The sequence below is a fragment of the Pan troglodytes genome, chromosome 9 (genome assembly GCF_028858775.2).
Source record: "Pan troglodytes isolate AG18354 chromosome 9, NHGRI_mPanTro3-v2.0_pri, whole genome shotgun sequence".
Classification (NCBI taxonomy): domain Eukaryota; kingdom Metazoa; phylum Chordata; class Mammalia; order Primates; family Hominidae; genus Pan; species Pan troglodytes.
The window spans coordinates 10979422-10999458 of record NC_072407.2 but is presented as its reverse complement, the minus strand read 5'-3'; the positions used below and the strand labels follow the sequence as shown (position 1 = coordinate 10999458).

The following is a 20037-nucleotide window of genomic DNA, read 5'->3' as shown; positions in this document are numbered from 1 at the left end:
TAATCTCTTTTGATGCCATGTCCCACATCCAGGGTTCATTGGTGTGAGGGGTAGGCTCCCAAGGCTTTGGGCAGTTCTGTTTCTGTGCTTTTCCAGGTGTGGGATGCAGGATGCTGGTGGATCTATCCTTCTGGGGTCTGGTAGATGGTGGCTCCCTTCCCACAGCTCCATTAGGGAATTCCCCAGTGAGGACTCTGTGTGGGGCCTCCAACCCCACATTTTCCTTCAGCACTTCCCTAGTAGAGGTTCTCTGTGAGGGTTCTACCCCTGCAGCAGGATGCTGCCTGGGTACCCAGGTTTTCTTGTACAGCTTCTGAAATCTAGGTGGAGGTTGCCAAGCCTCTTTCACTCTTGTACTGTGTTCCTGCCAGCTTAACACCAAATGGAAGCCACCAACACTTTTGGCCTGTGCCTTCTTGAGTGGTGGCCCAAGGTGTACCTTGGCCCCTTTGAGCCCCAGCTGGAACCAGAGCAGCCTGGATGTGGAGAGCAGTATCCTGAGGCTGCACAGGGCAATGAGGCCCTGGTCCTGGACCCAAAAACCATTCTTCCCTCGTAGACCTCTGGGCCTATGATGGGAGTTGTTGTCACAGAGGTATTTGAAATGCTTTCAAGACTTTTTCCCCATTGTCTTGGCTATTAGCACTTGGCTTCATTTTTAGTTGTCTAAATCTCTCTAGCAAATTGCTGCTCCAAAGCCTGCTTGGATTCTTCTCCTGAAAATGGGTTTTTATTTTCTACCACATGGCCAGGCTGTAAATTTTCCAAACTTTTATGCTCTGCTTCTCCTTGAAATATAAATTCCAACTTTAAATCATTTATTTGCTCCCATATCCTACCATAGGTTGTTAGATGCAGCCTGATCACATCTTGAACACTTTGCTGCTTAGATATTTCCTCCACCAGGTACCCTAAATTATCACTCTTCAGTTCAAACTTCCACAGATCCCTAGGGCATGAACAGAATGCAGCCAAGATCTTTGCCAAGGCATAACACATGTGACTTTTGCTCCACTTCCCAATAAGCTTCTCATTTCCTTCTGAGACCTCAGCAGCCTGGCCTTCACCATCCATATCACTATTGGCATTTTGGTCACCACCATTTAAGTGGTCTCTAGAGTTCCAAACTTTCCCTCATCTTTCTGTCTTTTTTGAGCCCCCCCAAACTTCCCAACCTCTGCCCATTACCCAGTTCCAAAGTTGCTTCCATATTTTCAGGTATCTTTATAGCAATGCCTCACTGCCAGTACCAATTTTCTGTTAGGCCATTCTTGCGTTGCTATAAAGAAATCCCTGACAGTGGGCAATTTATAAAGAAAAAGGATTTCATTGACCATGGTTCTGATGGCTATAAAAGCATGGCACTGGCATCTGCTTGGCTTCTGGGGAGGAAGAACTTGAATCTTACTTTGCTTAATTGTAAAATGAATTTGCTTTTACAAATCCCCTATTGTTGACTAAATTATTAACTTCTGATGGCAATGATTGTGCTTTATGATATTTTGTATTTTCATATCAACAATATATAAAAACTGAAAATTTAAAGGCATTAAGCAAATATTAGGAGTCAGCTAAGATCCACTGTAAGCCTTGAAAAAAGCAGCATTATGATTGAAATTATGTTTGTGAAATTTTGAAATTACTTTAACAAGGATTAAGAACCTGAAACTGAATTTGCAAGAGACAATTGGAAATATCTCATTCTACCTAGGAAGAATAGCCTAAGGAAGGAGTCTTTTAAGGCTATTGGGCTTATAAAGGAACATGTATGGGGATTAGTGATCCTATTTTCTCTATCCATGCTAAATATCAACAAACATAAAAGCCAACACTTCCTTAGGGGCATGTAAAATGAAATGAAGAGCAAGAATTATGTACTAGAAGTATTATAGGGTTTTCTACTGAATGGTGTCAGAATTTTCCAAACCAAGATGATGGCCAAGATAACATTTGATACTTCTCATTGTCTTGCCCATTGTGTATCCCCAAAGTCATATTACAAGTAGTTTCAGATTGTCCACAATATATGTCACATTTGTGCTCATTAGCAAAGTAAATATCTCGAATGGTTTGGCCACAGAAGTCTCAAAGTGCCAATTGCACCAATAAGAAAAACAGAGTAAGTCTACGATGGGCAGGTAAAGAAATTTAGCAGATGATAATGACAGGTATACACCAACACTGGGCTCTCTTCTCTCCACAGAGCTTTCCAATAGCCATTTCAATAGCTGGGTTTCATTCCAATAGATATGTGAAGAGAGGCAGAGAGGTGTCCCAAACATGAAACTAATTGTCATTCAATAGAATTTAGCCTTACTTCCTAAGGTCTATGGGATACAGTTTCTGAGGGCTAGGACCTTGTGGAAGGTCCTGCTGAGGGCATTCTTCACCTCGCTATTTCTCAAGCTATAGATAATGGGGTTCAACATGGGAGTCACAACAGTGTAGGACAATGATAACAACTTCTTGCTCTCAGGAGAATTATTTGATTTAGGCCGGAAGTAGGTGAGGCTAGAAGATATATAGAAAAGAGAGACAACAAGGAGGTGTGAGGAGCACGTAGAGAAGGCTTTATGCTTCCCTTTAGCTGATGGGATCTTGAGGATAGCAGCAGCAATGCGAGTATAGGAACACAAGATCAGCAAGCAGGGGATCATGACCACCAGAATGGTTCCGACGATGGCGTAGATCTCAAACAGTGCTGTGTCTGCACAGACCAGCTTCAGCACAGGCGGGCTGTCACAGAAGAAGTGGTTCACCTTGTTGGTGCCACAGAATGGAAAACTGAAGAGCCATGTGGTCTGCACAGTAGCTACAGGAAAGCCTGGGAACCAGGAAGCAGCAGCCAGTTTGGCCCGTGTCCTTTGGTTCATGATGACTGCGTAGTGCAAGGGACTGCAGATAGCCACATAGCGGTCATATGCCATGGTAGCCAGGAGGAAGCATTCAGCTACCCCAAAGAAGAAGAAGAAATACATCTGAGTGGCACAGCCAAGGAAGGAGATGGTTGTGTCCTGGGCAAGCAGGGTCCCCAGCATTTTGGGCACAATGACTAGGTTGAAGCCAATCTCCAGGAAAGATAAGTTTCTGAGGAAGAAGTACATGGGGCTGTGTAGCATGGGGTCAGCTAGGGTAACCAGAATGATGAGGCTGTTTCCCATCAGAGTAACCAAATAGATGGTTAGAAATGTCAGGAAGAGCAATGACTGTATTTCAGTAGGTAGGGAAGAGAAGCTCATGAGGATAAATTCACTTATTTCTGTCCAGTTTCCCATAGCCATAAGTATGGGCATAAATCCCCAGCTGTGGTCCTGGAGAGAGATTCTTGATTGGAAGTCAGATTCTCAATCTGTTTTTCAGATTTTCTCTTAATGTCAGGGATAGAGGCAAGGTCAGCACCTCAGCTGGAAGAGGAAGGGTCTTGTGTTGGCTAAGAATAAAGACACAATAAAACGTGGTCAGAGCCTAAGCACTGAAATGAGCAATAGGTCACCTTTCCCCTCTCTTTTACGTTCCATTTTATATCTTGTTAGCCTATTTACTAAAACAAATCTGATCTTGTATCATATTTTATTTTGAAGTTATTCAAAGTAGAAATAATAGAGGGGAAAGGATGAGTGAGAATGTTTATAGGGTGTGGTTGTTTTAATGCACTTTCCCCCTCACTCACCGTAAGAATTGTAGACCACTTCAAATCACGTAATACTTATTCTTTCTTGCCAAATCAGACTGTGGGAAACAATGTTAGCAGTTTCCTCTTTGGTCCAGCATATCTATAATTGGCAACTGATTCTTAGTACCTGCATAATCCACTGACTCTCAAAATTAAGATCGGAGAGGAGTATTGTACTACAATTCTGTGGAAAGTGACTGTGTCCAAGGAGATTCTGACTACTTCCCTTTCAAGAACAGGAAAATTAGAAAAAACAAAACAGACTCCCACAAAAAAAAACTATAAAAAATATAAGAAACATTAGAGTGAAGTTTCAAAGGAAAACATTCATGGATAAAAAGTTATGAAACGAGATAGAATCTTAAATGATATAAAAGGAAAGTCTGTATTTATTCAATTTCTATGGCAGCACTGATGATACAATGATTATTCACTGAAGCTTAGAATTTAATAGATAAAATATTTAAATAATCAATTATAACACATCACAATGAAAGTCAAAATACAAAAATACATAGTAACTTAAAGGGGCACAGGGACACATAACTTAATCTTTAAAGGCTATCTAGGCAACAGAGATGAAAATAATGTTGGCTAAAATATAGGCATAGGCACCATGGGAAGATGGTGTTGGAGGCCGGCGACATGGAAGATGGGCAGCTTTCCAACCTGACTCAGATTCCGACATAACGGTCACACCCAGCAACAGGCTGCAGCAAGTGTGAAAAGTGCTAGGTGGGGACAGTGCTTATGAGGGCCTTCCAGAGCAGGGCGACTGCATGTGCACCAGTATCACATTACCGAGTTGTTGAAAGTGTGGATTCACGTGAAGAGAGTTTTTCTGATTCGGATGATGATAGCTGTCTTTGGAAGCGGAAGTGAAGGAAATATGTAAACTCTCCTCCCAAACCAGAGTCTTTTCAGTTTGGCCAGAGCAGTCAGAAACCACCTGTTTCTGGAGGAAAGAAGGTTAACAACATATGGGGTGCTGTACTGCAGGAACAGAATTAAGATGCAGTGGCCACTGAACTTGGTATCTTGGGAATGGAGGGCACTATTGACAGAAGCAGACAATCTGAGACCTATGATTGTTTGCTTGCTAAGAAACTTAAGAGGGAATCTCTAGAGCATACGAAAGGGCTAGACAAACAACTAGCTGAATATATGCATGGTGGCAAAAACAAACAAAAAAACGGGATCAAAGGAAGAGGAAAAGGGGCAAGGTCATCTCAAAAGGAAATGACCTGTCAAAGACAGGCTAGGGAACAGACCAGAACCAAAAATGAACTATAAAGGTCGATACGAGATCACAGAGGAAGATTCCCAAGAGAAAGTGGCTGATGAAATGTTATTCAGGTTACAGGAACCAAAGAAAGATCTGATGGCTCAAGCAGTGAGGATTATTGGGAACAAAAGGCAATTGTTCTACTGGAAACTGCTGAAGTGGAACAAAATGGTGGCCTCTTTATAATGAACAGTAGTTGAAGAAGAACACCAGGTGGAGATTTTCTGAATCTCTTGAAAAACACTCCTAGTATCAGCAAGGAACAAATTAAGGATGTTTTCTACATCGAAAATCAAAAGGAATATGAAAATTAAAAAGCTGCTAGGAAGAGAACACAATGAAAAAATGAAATAAGCAATTAAAAGTCTAAATTTTCAAGATGATGATATATCATGAGAAACTTTTACAAGTAACAAAAATGAGGCCCTGGCCTCTCTTGATAAGTCACAGGAAGGACATGGAGAAGCCAAGCTGGATGTAGAGGAAGCCATTGAAGTTGATCATTCTCATAATTTGGATTTTTTAAGTACATTTTCGATAGTTTAAGGAATAAGCCTTTCTAAAATAACATTGTAATAAACAATTTTTACTAAAATTGCAATATTTTGCACTGATTAATGTGAGAATCTGGAGGAAAGAGAATTGTTTTCTTATTTTAAATAAAAACTAATATATGCGGCAAAAGGAATGCAATTGATAGAAACATTTAAATATATATCATGTCTGACAAAATACTTACGAGTATATAGCACACGACTTAATTTCTCAATCGGTTGCATATTCTAATTATTGTATTACTAGTTAATAATCAGTTTTGTCCAGGTCATTATAACATATTATTAAAAAGTTTATTTGCCTTTTCTAATTTATCTTTGCAGTAAATTATGCTTTGGCTTTAAAACTTCCTATTAAAAGATCATAATGAGACATATAAATTATTAAACTGTCACAAATGCATTCAAATTTGTTTGTTCTGTGTTATAAGAACTCAGGCAATTTTAATGATAAAGACTAAAATTAAAAGAGGTTTATACTGACAGCTCTTCCCACTTATTTGTTTGTCCAGAAGTAAATAAATGTCAGAAGTTTTTCAAATAACTATTTGTACTTTTTTTTTTTGAGACAGAGACTCGGTCTGTTGCCCAGGGTGGAGAGCAGTGGCGCAATCTCAGCTCACTGCAACCTCTGCCCACCAAGTTTAAGCAATCTCATGCCTCAGCCTCCCAGGTAGCTGGGATCACGGGCGCCCCACCATGCCTGACTACTTTTTGTATTTTTAATAGAGACAAAGTTTTGCCATGTTGGCCAGGCTGGTCTAGAACTCCTGGCCTTGGGTGGTCCACTTGCCTTGGCCTCCCAAAGTGCTGGGATTACAGTTGTGAGCCACCACAACCAGTCTATTTGTTCTTAAATTTAATGTGTTTTTTGACTTCTTAATTAACTTGGTCATATACTAAATGTGATCTATACTGTGTATTACCACAAACATTTAAAAAAATTTCCCAGGCCAGGTGTGGTGGCTCACACTTGTAATCTCAACATTTTGGGAGGCTGAGATGGGAGGATTGCTTGAGCCCAGGAGTTGGAGATCAACCTGGGCAACATGGTGAGACCCTGCCTCTAATTAAAAAAAAAAAAAAAAAACCAGTGGCAGCCTGCCTGAGACTGTTTTACCTTATGTTAAGGAAGTTGGGTATTTAAAATGTTACATGTGCATGGAGTTTTAAATTACTCATTTTTATTAATGAAAATAAAGGTAGCTTGCTTTAGACGTTCTGAGAGTTAACTATAGTTTACAAAATATATTAAGCAAAAATATGCTTAATACATTAAGCAGAAATTTTGTATATTAAGCAAAAATGTAAAATTCAGTAATTATAAACTATTCCTTACAAACAACATACTTGAAGTCTTTCAGTAGTTCCTGAAAATATGGTCATCGAAGTTAAGAGGAAAATGATTATCAGTTGCTTTTTATTTATAAAGAATGCAAAAATAAAATTAGATTTTGGGCAGTCCTTTAAAAAATAGGCATAAACAGGATGCTATATGTAATTATGAAAGTATTGTAATGAAACTGAACTGCAATAGCAAAAACAAAACTTTTACTGAAAACAGTAAAGAATGGATTTGACTCTGACTCTGCCTAAAATAGAAAACTTACATGGAAAGGCTTGAAGTGCTCTCCTATAAGATGCTGAAAATGGGGAAATAGATGAATATAAGATAAAAATTAAAAATTAAAAGCAGAAAACAGTCTAACAAATAATTAATGTCCCTGAAAAAGTGAGCCAAACTGGAATAATAAATAGTAAGAAAGATAATGAAGATGTTACTAAGCAAAGAGAAATCAATTAGATAATAGCAAGAACTCATGAAGCAACAGGCAAAAATCAAAGAATGACTAACAACCAGTGTGCCCCCATGAACAATTTGGTTTTCAAGAATATATTCAAAACATTGCAGAATCTATGCAGAAAAAAATATTCTTAAAATAATACATATCACACTGAAATTGGACTGCTCTGTGGCACTAACAAGTAAAAAACCAAAATTTATAATTTGGAGGAAAATATTGGAGATTTTAGCAAGTGTAATTGCTCAAGCTCTCTCTCTTTCTCCCTCTCACACACAGGCGTGTACACACACACACACACACACACAAACCTATAAAATTTTGAATAAAACAAAAGGATCAATGATATTAGTAAACACAGTATATCAATTAGAAACTGCTGTTTTATTATAAGACGATCTAGACTTTTGTACTTCAGAATAAACGGTAAAGTCATGGGAGATAGGAATGTAACAATTTAAACTAATGGGACATATCTAAGATATCAAAGGAGATGGCCCTCTTCTGAAAAAAAAAGTAATAGGAAAAACATGTAAACATCTGTTATCTGTACTACCAACAGCATAAAACAAAATACTGTTGAATAGGTAGTCATAAATATGTTCAATATATTGTAAGAAAAATACACCTGGAAATAAAACAATTCATTAGGAAATTAAAAGACTGTGAAAAACAGTCCTGGAAACTGAAGGAAACTGAATTAAGAGAATGTTTGAGAAATTGAGGAATACTATGAAATGATAAAAATTATAGAGTAAGTAAAAAATTCAGGAAATAAAAATAGATAAATTTCTAGGAACATAGAATGGCAGATCAAAGTAGAGAAATGATAGATAAAATGCTAGCAAAAAATAAAAATTATTGAGCTAATAATTTTAAACTTAAAGTATTTCTTACTATACAACAAAATTTATGGAAATATGCTCAATAATATCTTAATCACTGTTCTAGTTTCCTTTTAATTTTGAGGGTAGAGAAAACTTTAAGTGGCCTGGCACGGTGGCTCACGCCTGTAATCCCAGCACTTTGGGAGGCCAAGACGGGCAGATCACGAGGTCAGGATATCCAGACCATCCTGGCTAACACGGTGAAACCCCGTCTCTACTAAAAATACAAAAAATTAGCCGGGCGTGGTGGCACACACCTGTAATCCCAGCTACCCAGGAGGCTGAGGCAGGAGAATCACTTGAACCCGGGAGGCAGAGGTTGCAGTGAACCGAGATGGTGCCACTGCACTCCAGCCTGGGCGACAGAGGGAGACTCTGTCTCAAAAAAAAAAAAAAAAAAAAAATTAAGTAAACATAAATTGTTGGAAAATCTGATGAAGAAATAATGGAGGAAACAAAAATATGTAATTTAGGAATAAAATATGTCAAATAATCTCAGATACGGAATGAAACTTTTAAAATTATAAGCAAATACTACTATATTAATAAATGTCTGATTTTTAAAATGAAATGCTTTCTAGTAGTATGTAAGGTTCAGCCTTGAATAAAACAGATAAAAAATGAGTGGTTTGAAGTAATTTTATCAAAAGATTACAATGAAAAAGGTCATTAACATGGATAGTTTAATGGATGAGGTAATTTATTCCTTCAGGGAACAGGTAAATCTTGTGATTTATCTTTAGATGAACTGTTTCAGAACAAAGAAGAAGATGCAGTGTTTTCCAATTAATATTATGACAATTACCTATACCTGTTTTCAAAGCAGCAAATATAATACACACACAAAAAAGCTCAAAGACCAATCTGACTTGTAAATATAAGTGCAAAATTGAGAAATAAAATGCAGTCATTTTAAATCCAAAACTATATATGTATGGCCAAGTAGGATTTATTACAGGAATGCAAATACTGTTTGTGATTAAGAAATAATCAAATATAATTTATATCATCATTTCAATTAAAAAAAAGTTAACCTCAGTAAATCCTAAAACTGTTTGAAAGTTCAACACTTATCTGTAAAAAAAAATCCAGCACAGCAAAGTTTTATAACTTTTGAAGAGAAAACTACTCTCTTAATGAAACCTGAATATTATATAAACAATAGCCAGTTCTGAGATTAGTAGTATAATAATAGAGCAATGGTTCTGAGAATTGGGGGATTATGGAACCCTTTTACAATCTCACGACAGTCATGAACTCTTTCTCCTCCCAAATGTACATATATCCATATGTACAAAATTTTACATATAATTTTTGGGCATTTATGGATATTCTGAAGATCATAGATATTGTTGAAATTTTAATCCCACTATTGGTTTAAAAATTCTGGCCAAAGTAATAATAATAATAAACAAGGTATAAACATTGGAAAAGAAAACAGGGGCGCTGGGTACGGTGGCTCATGCCTGTAATACTAGCACTTTGGGAGGCCGAGGCGGGCAGATTGCCTGAGCTCAGGAGTTGAAAACGAGCCTGGGCAACACGGTGAAACCCCATCTCTACTAAAAATACAGAAAAAAAAATAACCGGGTGTGGCAGCATGAGCTTGCAGTCCCAGCTACTCGGGAGGCTGAGGCAGGAGAATTGCTTGAATCCAGGAGATGGAGGTTGCAGTGAACCGAGATCGCGCCACTGCACTCCAGCCTGGGCGACAGAGTGAGACTCCATCTCCAAAAAAAAAAAAGAAAGAAAAAAGGAATTCAGAATTATTACTTTCAGAAGAAAAGTTGTTCAATGACAGAAAACTAAGTTGTTCAAGTAATACAATGTATTTTAAGAATGAATATTTTTCTTATATACAAGGAAAAAAGAGTCAAAAAATAAATTTCATGTTATCAATAAAATTCAAAAATTTTGAAATAAACATATCAGGAAATAATTAGTATCCTATTTAAAATAATCAAAGCCCTTATGAAATGTCATAATCTAATCTTGAACAAATTTAGTGTCATACTGTGTTTATGACTAGAGAAATAGTTTTATAAACATAAAAATTTTTGTCAAATTATTAAAAATATTTAAAGTAATTCCAAAATTTAAAAGTTCCTGTTTGTGACCATATGTTAAAATACTTTGTAACTTTTTAATATTTTATTACATTATTTATAACATGAAAATATTACATAGTATCTCTACACATACTTTAAGTATACTATATTTGTATTAGACAAGTCATGGAAACATAATGAAGGCCAGAAATAGTGTACATACAAGAAAACTACAATAAAGAGCTCTGGGGCAATGCAAAAACAAGCCCAGTTAAACTCTCACCTTTTATCATAAAGAATTACATTCAATATAGATGATGATTTAAATGTTGAAATTAAGCTTTAGTTGAGTGTGAAGAAAATATGTTTATATTTTATTACATATGTTTGTGGTCTTTCTAAGCAGTATACTAAAACAAAATTCCTGAAGAAAAAAGATGATTGAAAAAGAAAAGTAAAGAAAAAAGATGATTGATTAGCCCAAATAAAAATTAAATGATTTTAAACATAAAAATCCAAAATTAAAAAAAAAATTAAAATAAGAAAATGTCTTAAGATATATGGCAAAAGATTCCTACAGATTTCCAAAGAGTAGAAATTTAGGTAGAGGGGGCATAAAAGCCGACATAGACCAGTGGAACAGAGAAACCAGAAATAAATTCACACATATATAGTCAACCAGTATTCAACAAGTGTGCCAAGAACACATAATAGAGAAAAGGATAATCTCTTCAACAAATGATTTTGGGAAAACTGAATATTCATATGCAAAATCATGAAATTTTCTTTTACCTTTTATTATACCACACACAATAATCAACTCAAAATGAATTAAAATTTTAAATATAAGAACTGAAGCTACCCAGCGCTTTGGGAGGCCAAGGTGGGCAGATCACCAAGGCCAGGAGTTCAAGACCAGCCTGGCCAATATGGCGAAACCCTATCTTTCCTAAAAATACAAAAATTAGCCAGGTGTGGTAGCACATGCCTGTAATCCCAGCTATTTGGGAGGCTGAGCCAGGAGAATCACTTGAACCTGGGAGGTGGAGGTTGCGGTGAGCCGAGATTGCCCCATTGAACTCTAGCCTGGGCAGCAAGAATGAAACTTAATCTCAAAAACAAAACAAACAAAACAAAACAAAACAAAAAACTGAAACTACAAAACCCCTGGAAAAAAACATAGAGAAATAGCCTTATGACATTGGGTCTGGCAACGATTTTTTGGATATGGCACCAAAATCACAAGCAATAAAAGCAAAATTTAGCAAGTGGGACATCAAGCTAAAAAGCTTCTATGCAGCAAAGTCAATAGAGTGAAGAGACAACCTACACAATGTAAGTAAATATTTGCAAACCATATATCTGATAAGAGATTAATACCCCAAATATATAATAAATGCCTACAACTCAGTAGCCAAGAAAATAAGTAAGCTGATTTTAAAATGGACAACAGACTTGAATTGATATTTCTTTAAGAAGACATACAAATGGCCAACAGGCAATGAAAAGATGCTCCACATCAGTAGTCATCAGGGAAATGCCAAGCAGAACCAGAGTGAGTTATCACCTCACACCTGTCAGGATGGCTATTATCAAATAAATAAACCCAACAGACAAAAACAAAGAAACAAAACAAAGCAAGTCTTAGCGAGGATGTAGAGACATTGGAACCCTTGTGTACTGTTGGTGGGAATGTAACATGTTGCAGCCACTGCAGAAAAAACTATGGAGGATCCTCCAGAAATTAAAAATACATCCAACAATCCTGCTTTTGGAAATATATACAAAGGAACTGGTATCAGGATTTTGAAGTGATATGTGCACTCCCATGCTCACTGCAACATTGTTCACAATAGCCAAGATATTAAAACAACCTAAACATTCACCGACAGATTAGTGAATAAAGAAAATGTGGTATATAACTACAATGGAATATTATTTAGCCTTAAAAGAAGAAAGCCTGCTGTATGCAACAACAGGGATAAGTGTGGAGAAGATTATACTAGGTGAAACAAGCCAGTCATTGAAGGACAGTGCATGATTCCACTTATATGAGGTATCTAAAATAATCCAACTTACAGAAACAGAATGTACAGTGGTGTATATTAGGTTCTGGGGAGAGGGTAAAAGTCAGGAGTTGCTTTCCAAGGGTGTAAAGTTTCGGTTGGGCAAGATGAATAAGTTCTAGAGGTCTGCTGTGCAACATGGTACCTATAGTTAACAATACAGTACTGTGTACTCAAAATTTTTTGAAGTGAGTAGATCCATGTTTTAAGTGTTCTTTACACACACACACATATGCACAAGCAAAAGGCACAATGATTTCACATATAAGTGTGTTCAATGTTGCATCATTATAGTGTCAAAATTATGTCAATAATCTACAAATGATTGGGTCAATTATGACCCAAGCATTTAGGGAAATGTCATGTAATCATATAAGTCATTTTTAAAGAACATTACCACTATTGAATAATACTCACCATGTAATAGTAAATGGAAAAAAACACAAAAATACATATGATCACATGTAAAATTCCAAACTCATCAATATGTGCATAGCAATATGCAAATTTTTAGGAATAGTTACTTTGAAGTGGTAGGAAGAGAGATGGGACTATCTCCTTAATTTTGCTTTCTGGGTTTTCAAGCATTCTAAAATGAGCTACACATATTATATAGCAGTAATAAAAGCAGTAATAATAAGAATAAAAATTATGACCTCAAGTTGGAAGCATTTGCCTAATATATAATAGAATTATGCTACGTATGTTACTTTTTCCTTTTTCACATTCTTCTTACAATAACTGTCCGATCTAGACGCTATTATTATTCTCCCCTTATTGCCACTCGATGAACTGAACTTTAGATACATTATGTAATTTGTTAGTTAAAGGATTTGGTAACTTGTTTACATGGGCAGTAAAAGGCAGAGTCTGCATTCAAAACCATAATCAGAAAAAATATAATAAAAGCAACACCTGGGTTTTTAGAAAGATATGCGATATGAATACAACATATTCCTTAGGTCTCATTTTTTTGTCCCTTTGTCATCCAGGTACCTTAATCTTCACCAATGCTGAAGATAAACATATTTGTTTGTTATTGAACACATTACTTCTTTTCATGATTCTATACCAGGAGTTGGAAAACTTTTTCTGTAAAAGGCCAGACATAAAATATTTCATGCTTGTGGACCATGTGATCTCTGTCATAACTATTCAATACCTAGACAAACACATACACACACACACACATAAATAAATAAATAAATAAATAACATATATGATACCTAACATATACAATGTAGGTATACAAATATATAATTAGGTATATAAACATATCCAATACCTAAGCAAATGTGCATGGCTGAGTTCTAATAAAACTTTATAGACATCGAAATTTTATTAAAATTTCATATAATTTTATAATGCTATAAACTATCACTCTTTTGACATTTTTGACAATTTTAAAAGCAAAAAGTCATCTTTAGCTTGTGGGCCATATAAAACAGGGCTGGACAGATTTGGCCCATGAGTTGTAGTTTGCTAATCCCTGCCTATACCTTTGCTCATGACATCGCCTGTGGTTGCATGTGCCCCCTCCTCCAGCTGGCTGACTTCTTCCTTCTCATCTTAAAAACTAAAACGTGTCTCCCCTGTGATGGTTCCAGATAGGGTTATTCCTGTATGCTTTTAAAATTCTTTAGTTATTCAGTTGTATTTTAGTTATCTATTGATATCTGAATTTTTAAATTTAATCTGTAAACTCCTTCAGACCAGAAACTGCTTATTTTGTTTATAGGAATAAGCCCAATGCCTGTCCATATTAAGCAATTTATGTGTATTTTTGGATGAATGAGTGTAAGAATAAATACATGAATATCAGGGAGTTCGTTATTCCTAAGTTTCCATTGGATTTCATATCCAACTACATCCTACTAAAATGACTTTCAGGCCAAGCGCGGTGTCTCACACCTGTAATCCCAGCACTTTGGGAGGCTGAGGCAGGCGGATCACCTGAGGTCAGGAGTTCAAGACCAGCCTGGACAACATGGTGAACCCTGTCTCTATTAAAAATACAAAAATTAGCCAGGCATGGTGGCGAGCACCTGTAAACCCAGGTACTTGGGAGACTGAGACAGGAGAATTGCTTAAGCCCGGGAGGCAGAGGTTGCAGTGAGCTGAGAACGCACCACTGCACTCCAGCCTGGGCGACATTGTGAGACTCTATCTCACAAACAAACAGACAAACAAACAAACAAAAATCTACTTTCACTAGAAGCTCCATTTTATGACAGCTGTGTTGTGTGTGATGCTGGTGGAGAGGATTGTGGAGGATGAATGGCAGAGATGAAAGGGCTTGCTGAGGTTCCTATAGAACTTCTGGAACCTACTGGGGAAGAAGAGCTGGTAACCTGTCTCCAGTGTGGGAGACATTGAAGAAGCTGATGGCCGATAGCCAGCCCCCAGGCTCCTTTACAGTTCCTCTAGAACTTCCCCAGGAGCAGCTATTTGCTAATCATCTGAGCAACTGTCCCTGGAATAGAAACCCACTCTCCTAGGCCTTCTGTAACCATAAAACTTCCCTAAAGAAGTAGTGTCTCCTGATGTCCTCTGCCTCATGAATGTTCTAGTGAGGCGAGTCTTCCCTGAATTAATCAGAGGAAAATCAAGACCTGGAAGAGGTGTATGTCCTATGGAAGCTCCGGCTACTGAAATTTTTCTAACCTGGAAAGCTTTACAGGATAGAGTTAGGAAAAAAATCCTGAGTCATTTATTTCTTCTGCAGCCTTAGATCTCACTTACCTTGTAATACAGGCAAAGAAAACAGACCTAGAGAAGAGAGGAACTGATGAGATCTTCCTAGTGTGAGCAGAGGAATAAAATTAAGTATCCCACAAACCCTGCTCAAACCTTGTCCAGTTGAGCAACTGAAGCTGGAGAATGGCCCCTGGTAAATTAGGTCCTTGGCAAAAAGCCTTACCCGTGTCGAACAAGAACATGTGCCTTGTTCAGCTCTGCCTGACTTCCATGCTTCATGCATGCCCTTCATGCACATCTTTCATAAATGTAATCAAAGAGCTTTCTCTTTGTTTCAGCAAAGCCAAAAGAGAAATCAGGGAAGTCCTATTCCTTGTTCCAGCTGAGCTGTTAATGGCTGAAGCTGTAGCCTGCTCACTGCTGCCTTGTGTGTCAGTGGCATGTCAGAGGTGAGTGAGCACAGTAGGAGGGTTGGCCATGCTCCCTGTCCTGGCTTTCAGAAAATTATTCCCAGTCGTGCCTCTTTTGTCCTCAGGGACAGCTGAAGGGCTGGCACCTCTATCCCCACCGGCCACCTCCCTGATGTTTCTGGGCTCACCAAAGCTCCTCTTCTTTCCCTTCCTCAGGAGGACCTGACCTTTCTTGAATCTGTTGTCCTTTGGGGCCCAGAGAAATATTGGATGTCGAAAGGATGAATTCAAAAAGAAAAACCATACTCTAGGGATATAGGGTTGTGCAAAGTAAAGCACAAAACTTTTGGATTCTTAGTGATCTAAGTTTAAAACCAGCTCTCAAACTCACTGACTTTAGGTATTTAGTGATTTATCAAACTTCCTGAGTTTCAGTTTCCATATGGCTTAGACAAAGATCATAAGGCTTATTTTATAGGATTGGTGTGATGAGATGACATATATTAACAATCATATTAATATATTATGTTACAACATATATATATAAAATCTCACATTAACATTATATTAGTATAACCTATCATATGGCAATAATTTTTCATTTATTTAACAAATATGTGTTGAGTAATTGCTACATGCCAGGCATTGCTCTAGACCCTGAGATAGAGAAATGAACAAAACATGTGAAGTCTCTGTGCTCATAAAGCATACATTTGAATGGCAGAATTCAGGTGTTGAACAAATGAATGATTAAGTACATAAGACTAGTCATTATAAACAAAATTTGAGATGAGAAACAGGAAACTGCTGACAGAAAGGACTCAATCAAGTAGACTTCCTTTAGTGTAAAATTTGGGGGTTTTTTTTTGGCTAATCTTAGGCTGGTCATGGTTAAGAAAAATGTATGAGATATAATTTCTTGTCCAAATGTTGATCAAATGAATTGAGGCCCTAAGATTTTGAAATGATTAGTGAGCAGCACAAGATAGAAATAGTGATTCAGGCTTTCAGAATCACAATTTTAGAGAGAGGAAAAATTATGATTGTTTTTTATTGGACTACAATTTTTAACAGCCAAAGAATGGGAAAATTACCTTAATTCCATCAATAGGGGATTGATTAAAAATTGTATATTTTTATACAACTGTCTGTACAGATAACTGTAGGCCATGGCTCATGGGTACAAATCAACCATATAGCTCATATAGACAATTCTGCCCATTGTCTGCTTTGCTGCACTCCCATCTCAAACCAGATAGCATCTGTCTGTGGTTGTACAGCGACTTCTGTCCATACACAAGGGTTACCTCAGCTGTACCCATCTGAGTACCAAATGTTTTCAGGAAAGGGGGCCATGCCTTTGGCTACCATTGGAGGTATCTCCTGTGGAGGCTTCACAAGAAGGGCAGCACAGGCTTCATAGTATACTGGCCCTAAGATGGCATGTAGTTCATTTCCCAAGGGACTTGTGGAGAAGCCACTACAGGTTGCAGGTATGCATCCCACTTTTGTAAACTGGAGGCTTGAGCAATAGCCGATACACACCTAGCAAACAACACTTCTGTTCAGCCTTTAGTAGGGAAAACTCTTCTTACTGTTACCAGCAAAGCGACAGTTATGGGTTCAACTTGTCATAAAGCTTTGTCTACCCCCAAGACTGGTTGTTTCATCAGGGAATAGTAGGTTTCAGCATCCTTTCGTTGTTGTGACCAGAATCCTAAGGGAACCGTTGTCGCATGCTGGACTTGCAGAGGGCCCAACTGGTCCCTCAGGGATTATGGTCACATCCGAAGATATTGGTATCCCAGGAAGGGGGGACCCTAAGCCTTGTGCCTGAGCCACTAGTATTTTAGCCTTCTAATGTGCATCCTCTTCTTTTTTATCTCAGCACAAACTAGATTCCTTCTTTACTAGTTGGCATAGGGGACACAAACATTGGGTTAAATGCGAAGTAAATATCCAAAAAGACCTAGGAAATTTGTAACTGTTTAACTGTCTTAGATGTGGAAAACTGTGGTATTTTGTCAATGACTATGCCTGGGATAAGATGTGTCTTACCCAAGGTAAGTGTGCCTGGGATAAGATGTGTATTACCCAACCAAGTGACCCCTGGGAACTTTACAGCCAGCCATGGGCCTTGTATCTTTTGCAGGTTGATGACCTATCCTATCCATTGGAGAATGGTACACAATGCATCCAGGTGTTGCTGTAGCAATGACAAGTCTTCAGGGGTTAGCATAGTCATCAATATAATGCCTGTGAGTCAGGGCTAAAGGGACGCTAAAGAAGGCAGAAGCCAAATCTAATACAGCATAAGTGCTATATTGTGCATTATTTGTTCTATCACTTGAGTTCTATCAGGCACAATATGGAAAACAACCCCCAAATGTGCAGAAAGAGCCGAGAAACCAAAGAACAAGGCAGACGAATCCAGTTTGTCAGTAAAGGGAGGGTTATTGGGGAACTTATGGATGGAAGTATGGTCTTGGGCAGCAGCAAAACAGGTAGATCTCTGCACCTGTTACCCTCAGACCAAGGGCTTATATACCATAGGGAAAGGGTGTATGTCCTCTGTGCAAGACAATTAAAGGCAACCTTCTGGAACAGAAAAGAATGCTATATTCATCATAGCCTATAACTTGTATGATAATATCACAAAGGCAGAATTTATAGTGAGTACAAGTTCTTACACTAAGGATGGAAAATAAAATAGGAATCAGGAAGTATTCATGAAACTTGGGCTAATCCAAAGTCAACATGATAGATTAGTATCCAAGATGGAGTGACTTTTGTCTCCACAGCACAGATATCATTTCATGTGGAGAGGTTCCTAGAACCAATGCCCAAGATATAGAGAGCTGACTGTAAATAGAAAATTTCTGAAAGGATACATAAAAAAATTGTTAATATTATTGCCTTTGGGACAGGGATGTGGGGAACCAGAAAGGTCAGCATTGAGAAAGAAATATTTTAATCATATGTTGTTTCATACTTAATTAATTTTATTATGTCTGTTTATTAAAATTTTTGGAAAAAGAGAGATACCTGAAACAAAACACTTTCATTCTGATTATTTCCCCAATAATTTCTTGCCTTATGACTCAAATAAACATATTAAAACTAATCCATGTCTCAATACCCATTGTGAAAAGGAAACGAGATAAAGTGTAGGAAACATGCCAAACCCTGGTGAATGTCATATATTAGGCTGTATCATGATACTATTTGACTTTGAACTTGAAGGTTGCCATCAAGGAAGAGAAGGGGCATTCCAGCTGACTATATGATGACTATCACTGCCATCAACACTGTTTCTTTAATCACACTCGATGTTTGTCAGATTGGCTTCTTTCTTTTTCTCCAATACACCAAACTTTCCTGCCTCAGGGCCTTTATGTAAGTTAATACATTTGTTTTTTAATGCCTTTCCCCCTAATTTTCACCTTGTTAACTCCTATTCAGTTTTCTGATACCACTTTGTCATTTTCTGTTGTCATTTCCCCAGAAAGCACTTTCCTAACTCTTTTGTATTTGGATTCCCATGTATTCTTTCTCAGAGTATTTTGTTCTTTTTCTTCATAGCAATAATAGCAATATATTATTATATATTTATTTGTAAATTCTTTATTTAATTTTCATAGGGTGACAATGTCTCTAAGGATAAGGACTCAGTTTTGGTCACCACTGTAAATCCAGTACTTATTAGTATATGTAAAGGAGGATTCGGAAGTGAGCGTGGAATTTGAGAACAGTGAGGTGGCTTTTATGATAACAATTTAGAAGTAAGGGCTTGGCTAGGCTCATGGCAGTAGCAATGAAAATAGGAATTGAACCAAAGTTTGAGTAAGAATTTTTCCAACAAAGAATTAACAGGATTAGGAGACTTGGCTCATGCCTGTAATCCCAGCACTTTGGGAGGCCAAGGCGGGTGAATCACCTGAGGTCAGGAGTTTGAGATCATCCTGGCCAACATGGTGAAACCCTGCCTCTACTAAAAATACAAAAATTAGCCAGGCATGGTGGTGTGTGCCTGTAATCCCAGCTACTTGGGAGGCTGAGGCGGGACAATTGCTTGAACCCAGGAGGCAGAGACTGCAGTGAGCTGAGATCACGCCATTGCACTCCAGCCTGGGTGACAGAGGGAGACTCCATCTAAAAAAAAAAACAAAACAAAGATTAGGAGACTTGTTGAACACTTCTATGATAGTATATATCAGAGTAAGATTATAACATAGTAAAGCCCTTTGCATGGCACTTTTTTTTCCATAGCTGTTGATTTACTTGTCTGTCTGAAAGAGCAGGAGCTCCTAGAGGGCAGTACCTAGCTCATTGTTATACTCTTGGGTTTTAGTATACATTAATAAATATTCATTGATTAAATGAATATGCCAATGAAAGATGGGAATAAGAAAAAGGAATAAGTAACAAGGGCAGTAGCAGTGACAATGGAAATACGAATTAACCATAGAGGATGAGTAAAAAAACGTATTTCCAAGGAATAATTTGGAGAATGGTTGAATACTTTTATGATAGCAATGATCAAAGTGTGGCATTATCACATAGTGAAGTACATCGAATGAAATTTCATTTTATGATTGTCTGTTTACTTCTCTGT

The 20037-nt window shown here is 37.5% G+C and overlaps 2 protein-coding genes and 1 pseudogene across 2 annotated transcripts in view; 2 read left to right on the top strand and 1 right to left on the bottom strand.

Annotated features, from left to right (window-relative positions):
- Window positions 1–20037, top strand: part of OR6A2 (olfactory receptor family 6 subfamily A member 2) — a 98078-nt gene that overhangs the window by 43794 nt on the left and 34247 nt on the right. The window lies entirely within an intron of this gene.
- OR10A5 (olfactory receptor family 10 subfamily A member 5) lies at window positions 2235–3290 on the bottom strand. The gene has a single exon (XM_063783776.1). It carries the CDS (start codon window positions 3279–3281, stop codon window positions 2328–2330), a length of 954 nt encoding a protein of 317 aa, XP_063639846.1. The 5' UTR covers window positions 3282–3290; the 3' UTR covers window positions 2235–2327.
- LOC100614584 (phosphorylated adapter RNA export protein-like) lies at window positions 2594–5512 on the top strand (annotated as a pseudogene).

Coding starts and splice junctions, on each gene's coding strand:
- OR10A5 (XM_063783776.1), bottom strand. CDS start 3,281: ATGGCTATGGGAAACTGGACAGAAATAAGTGAATTTATCCTCATGAGC.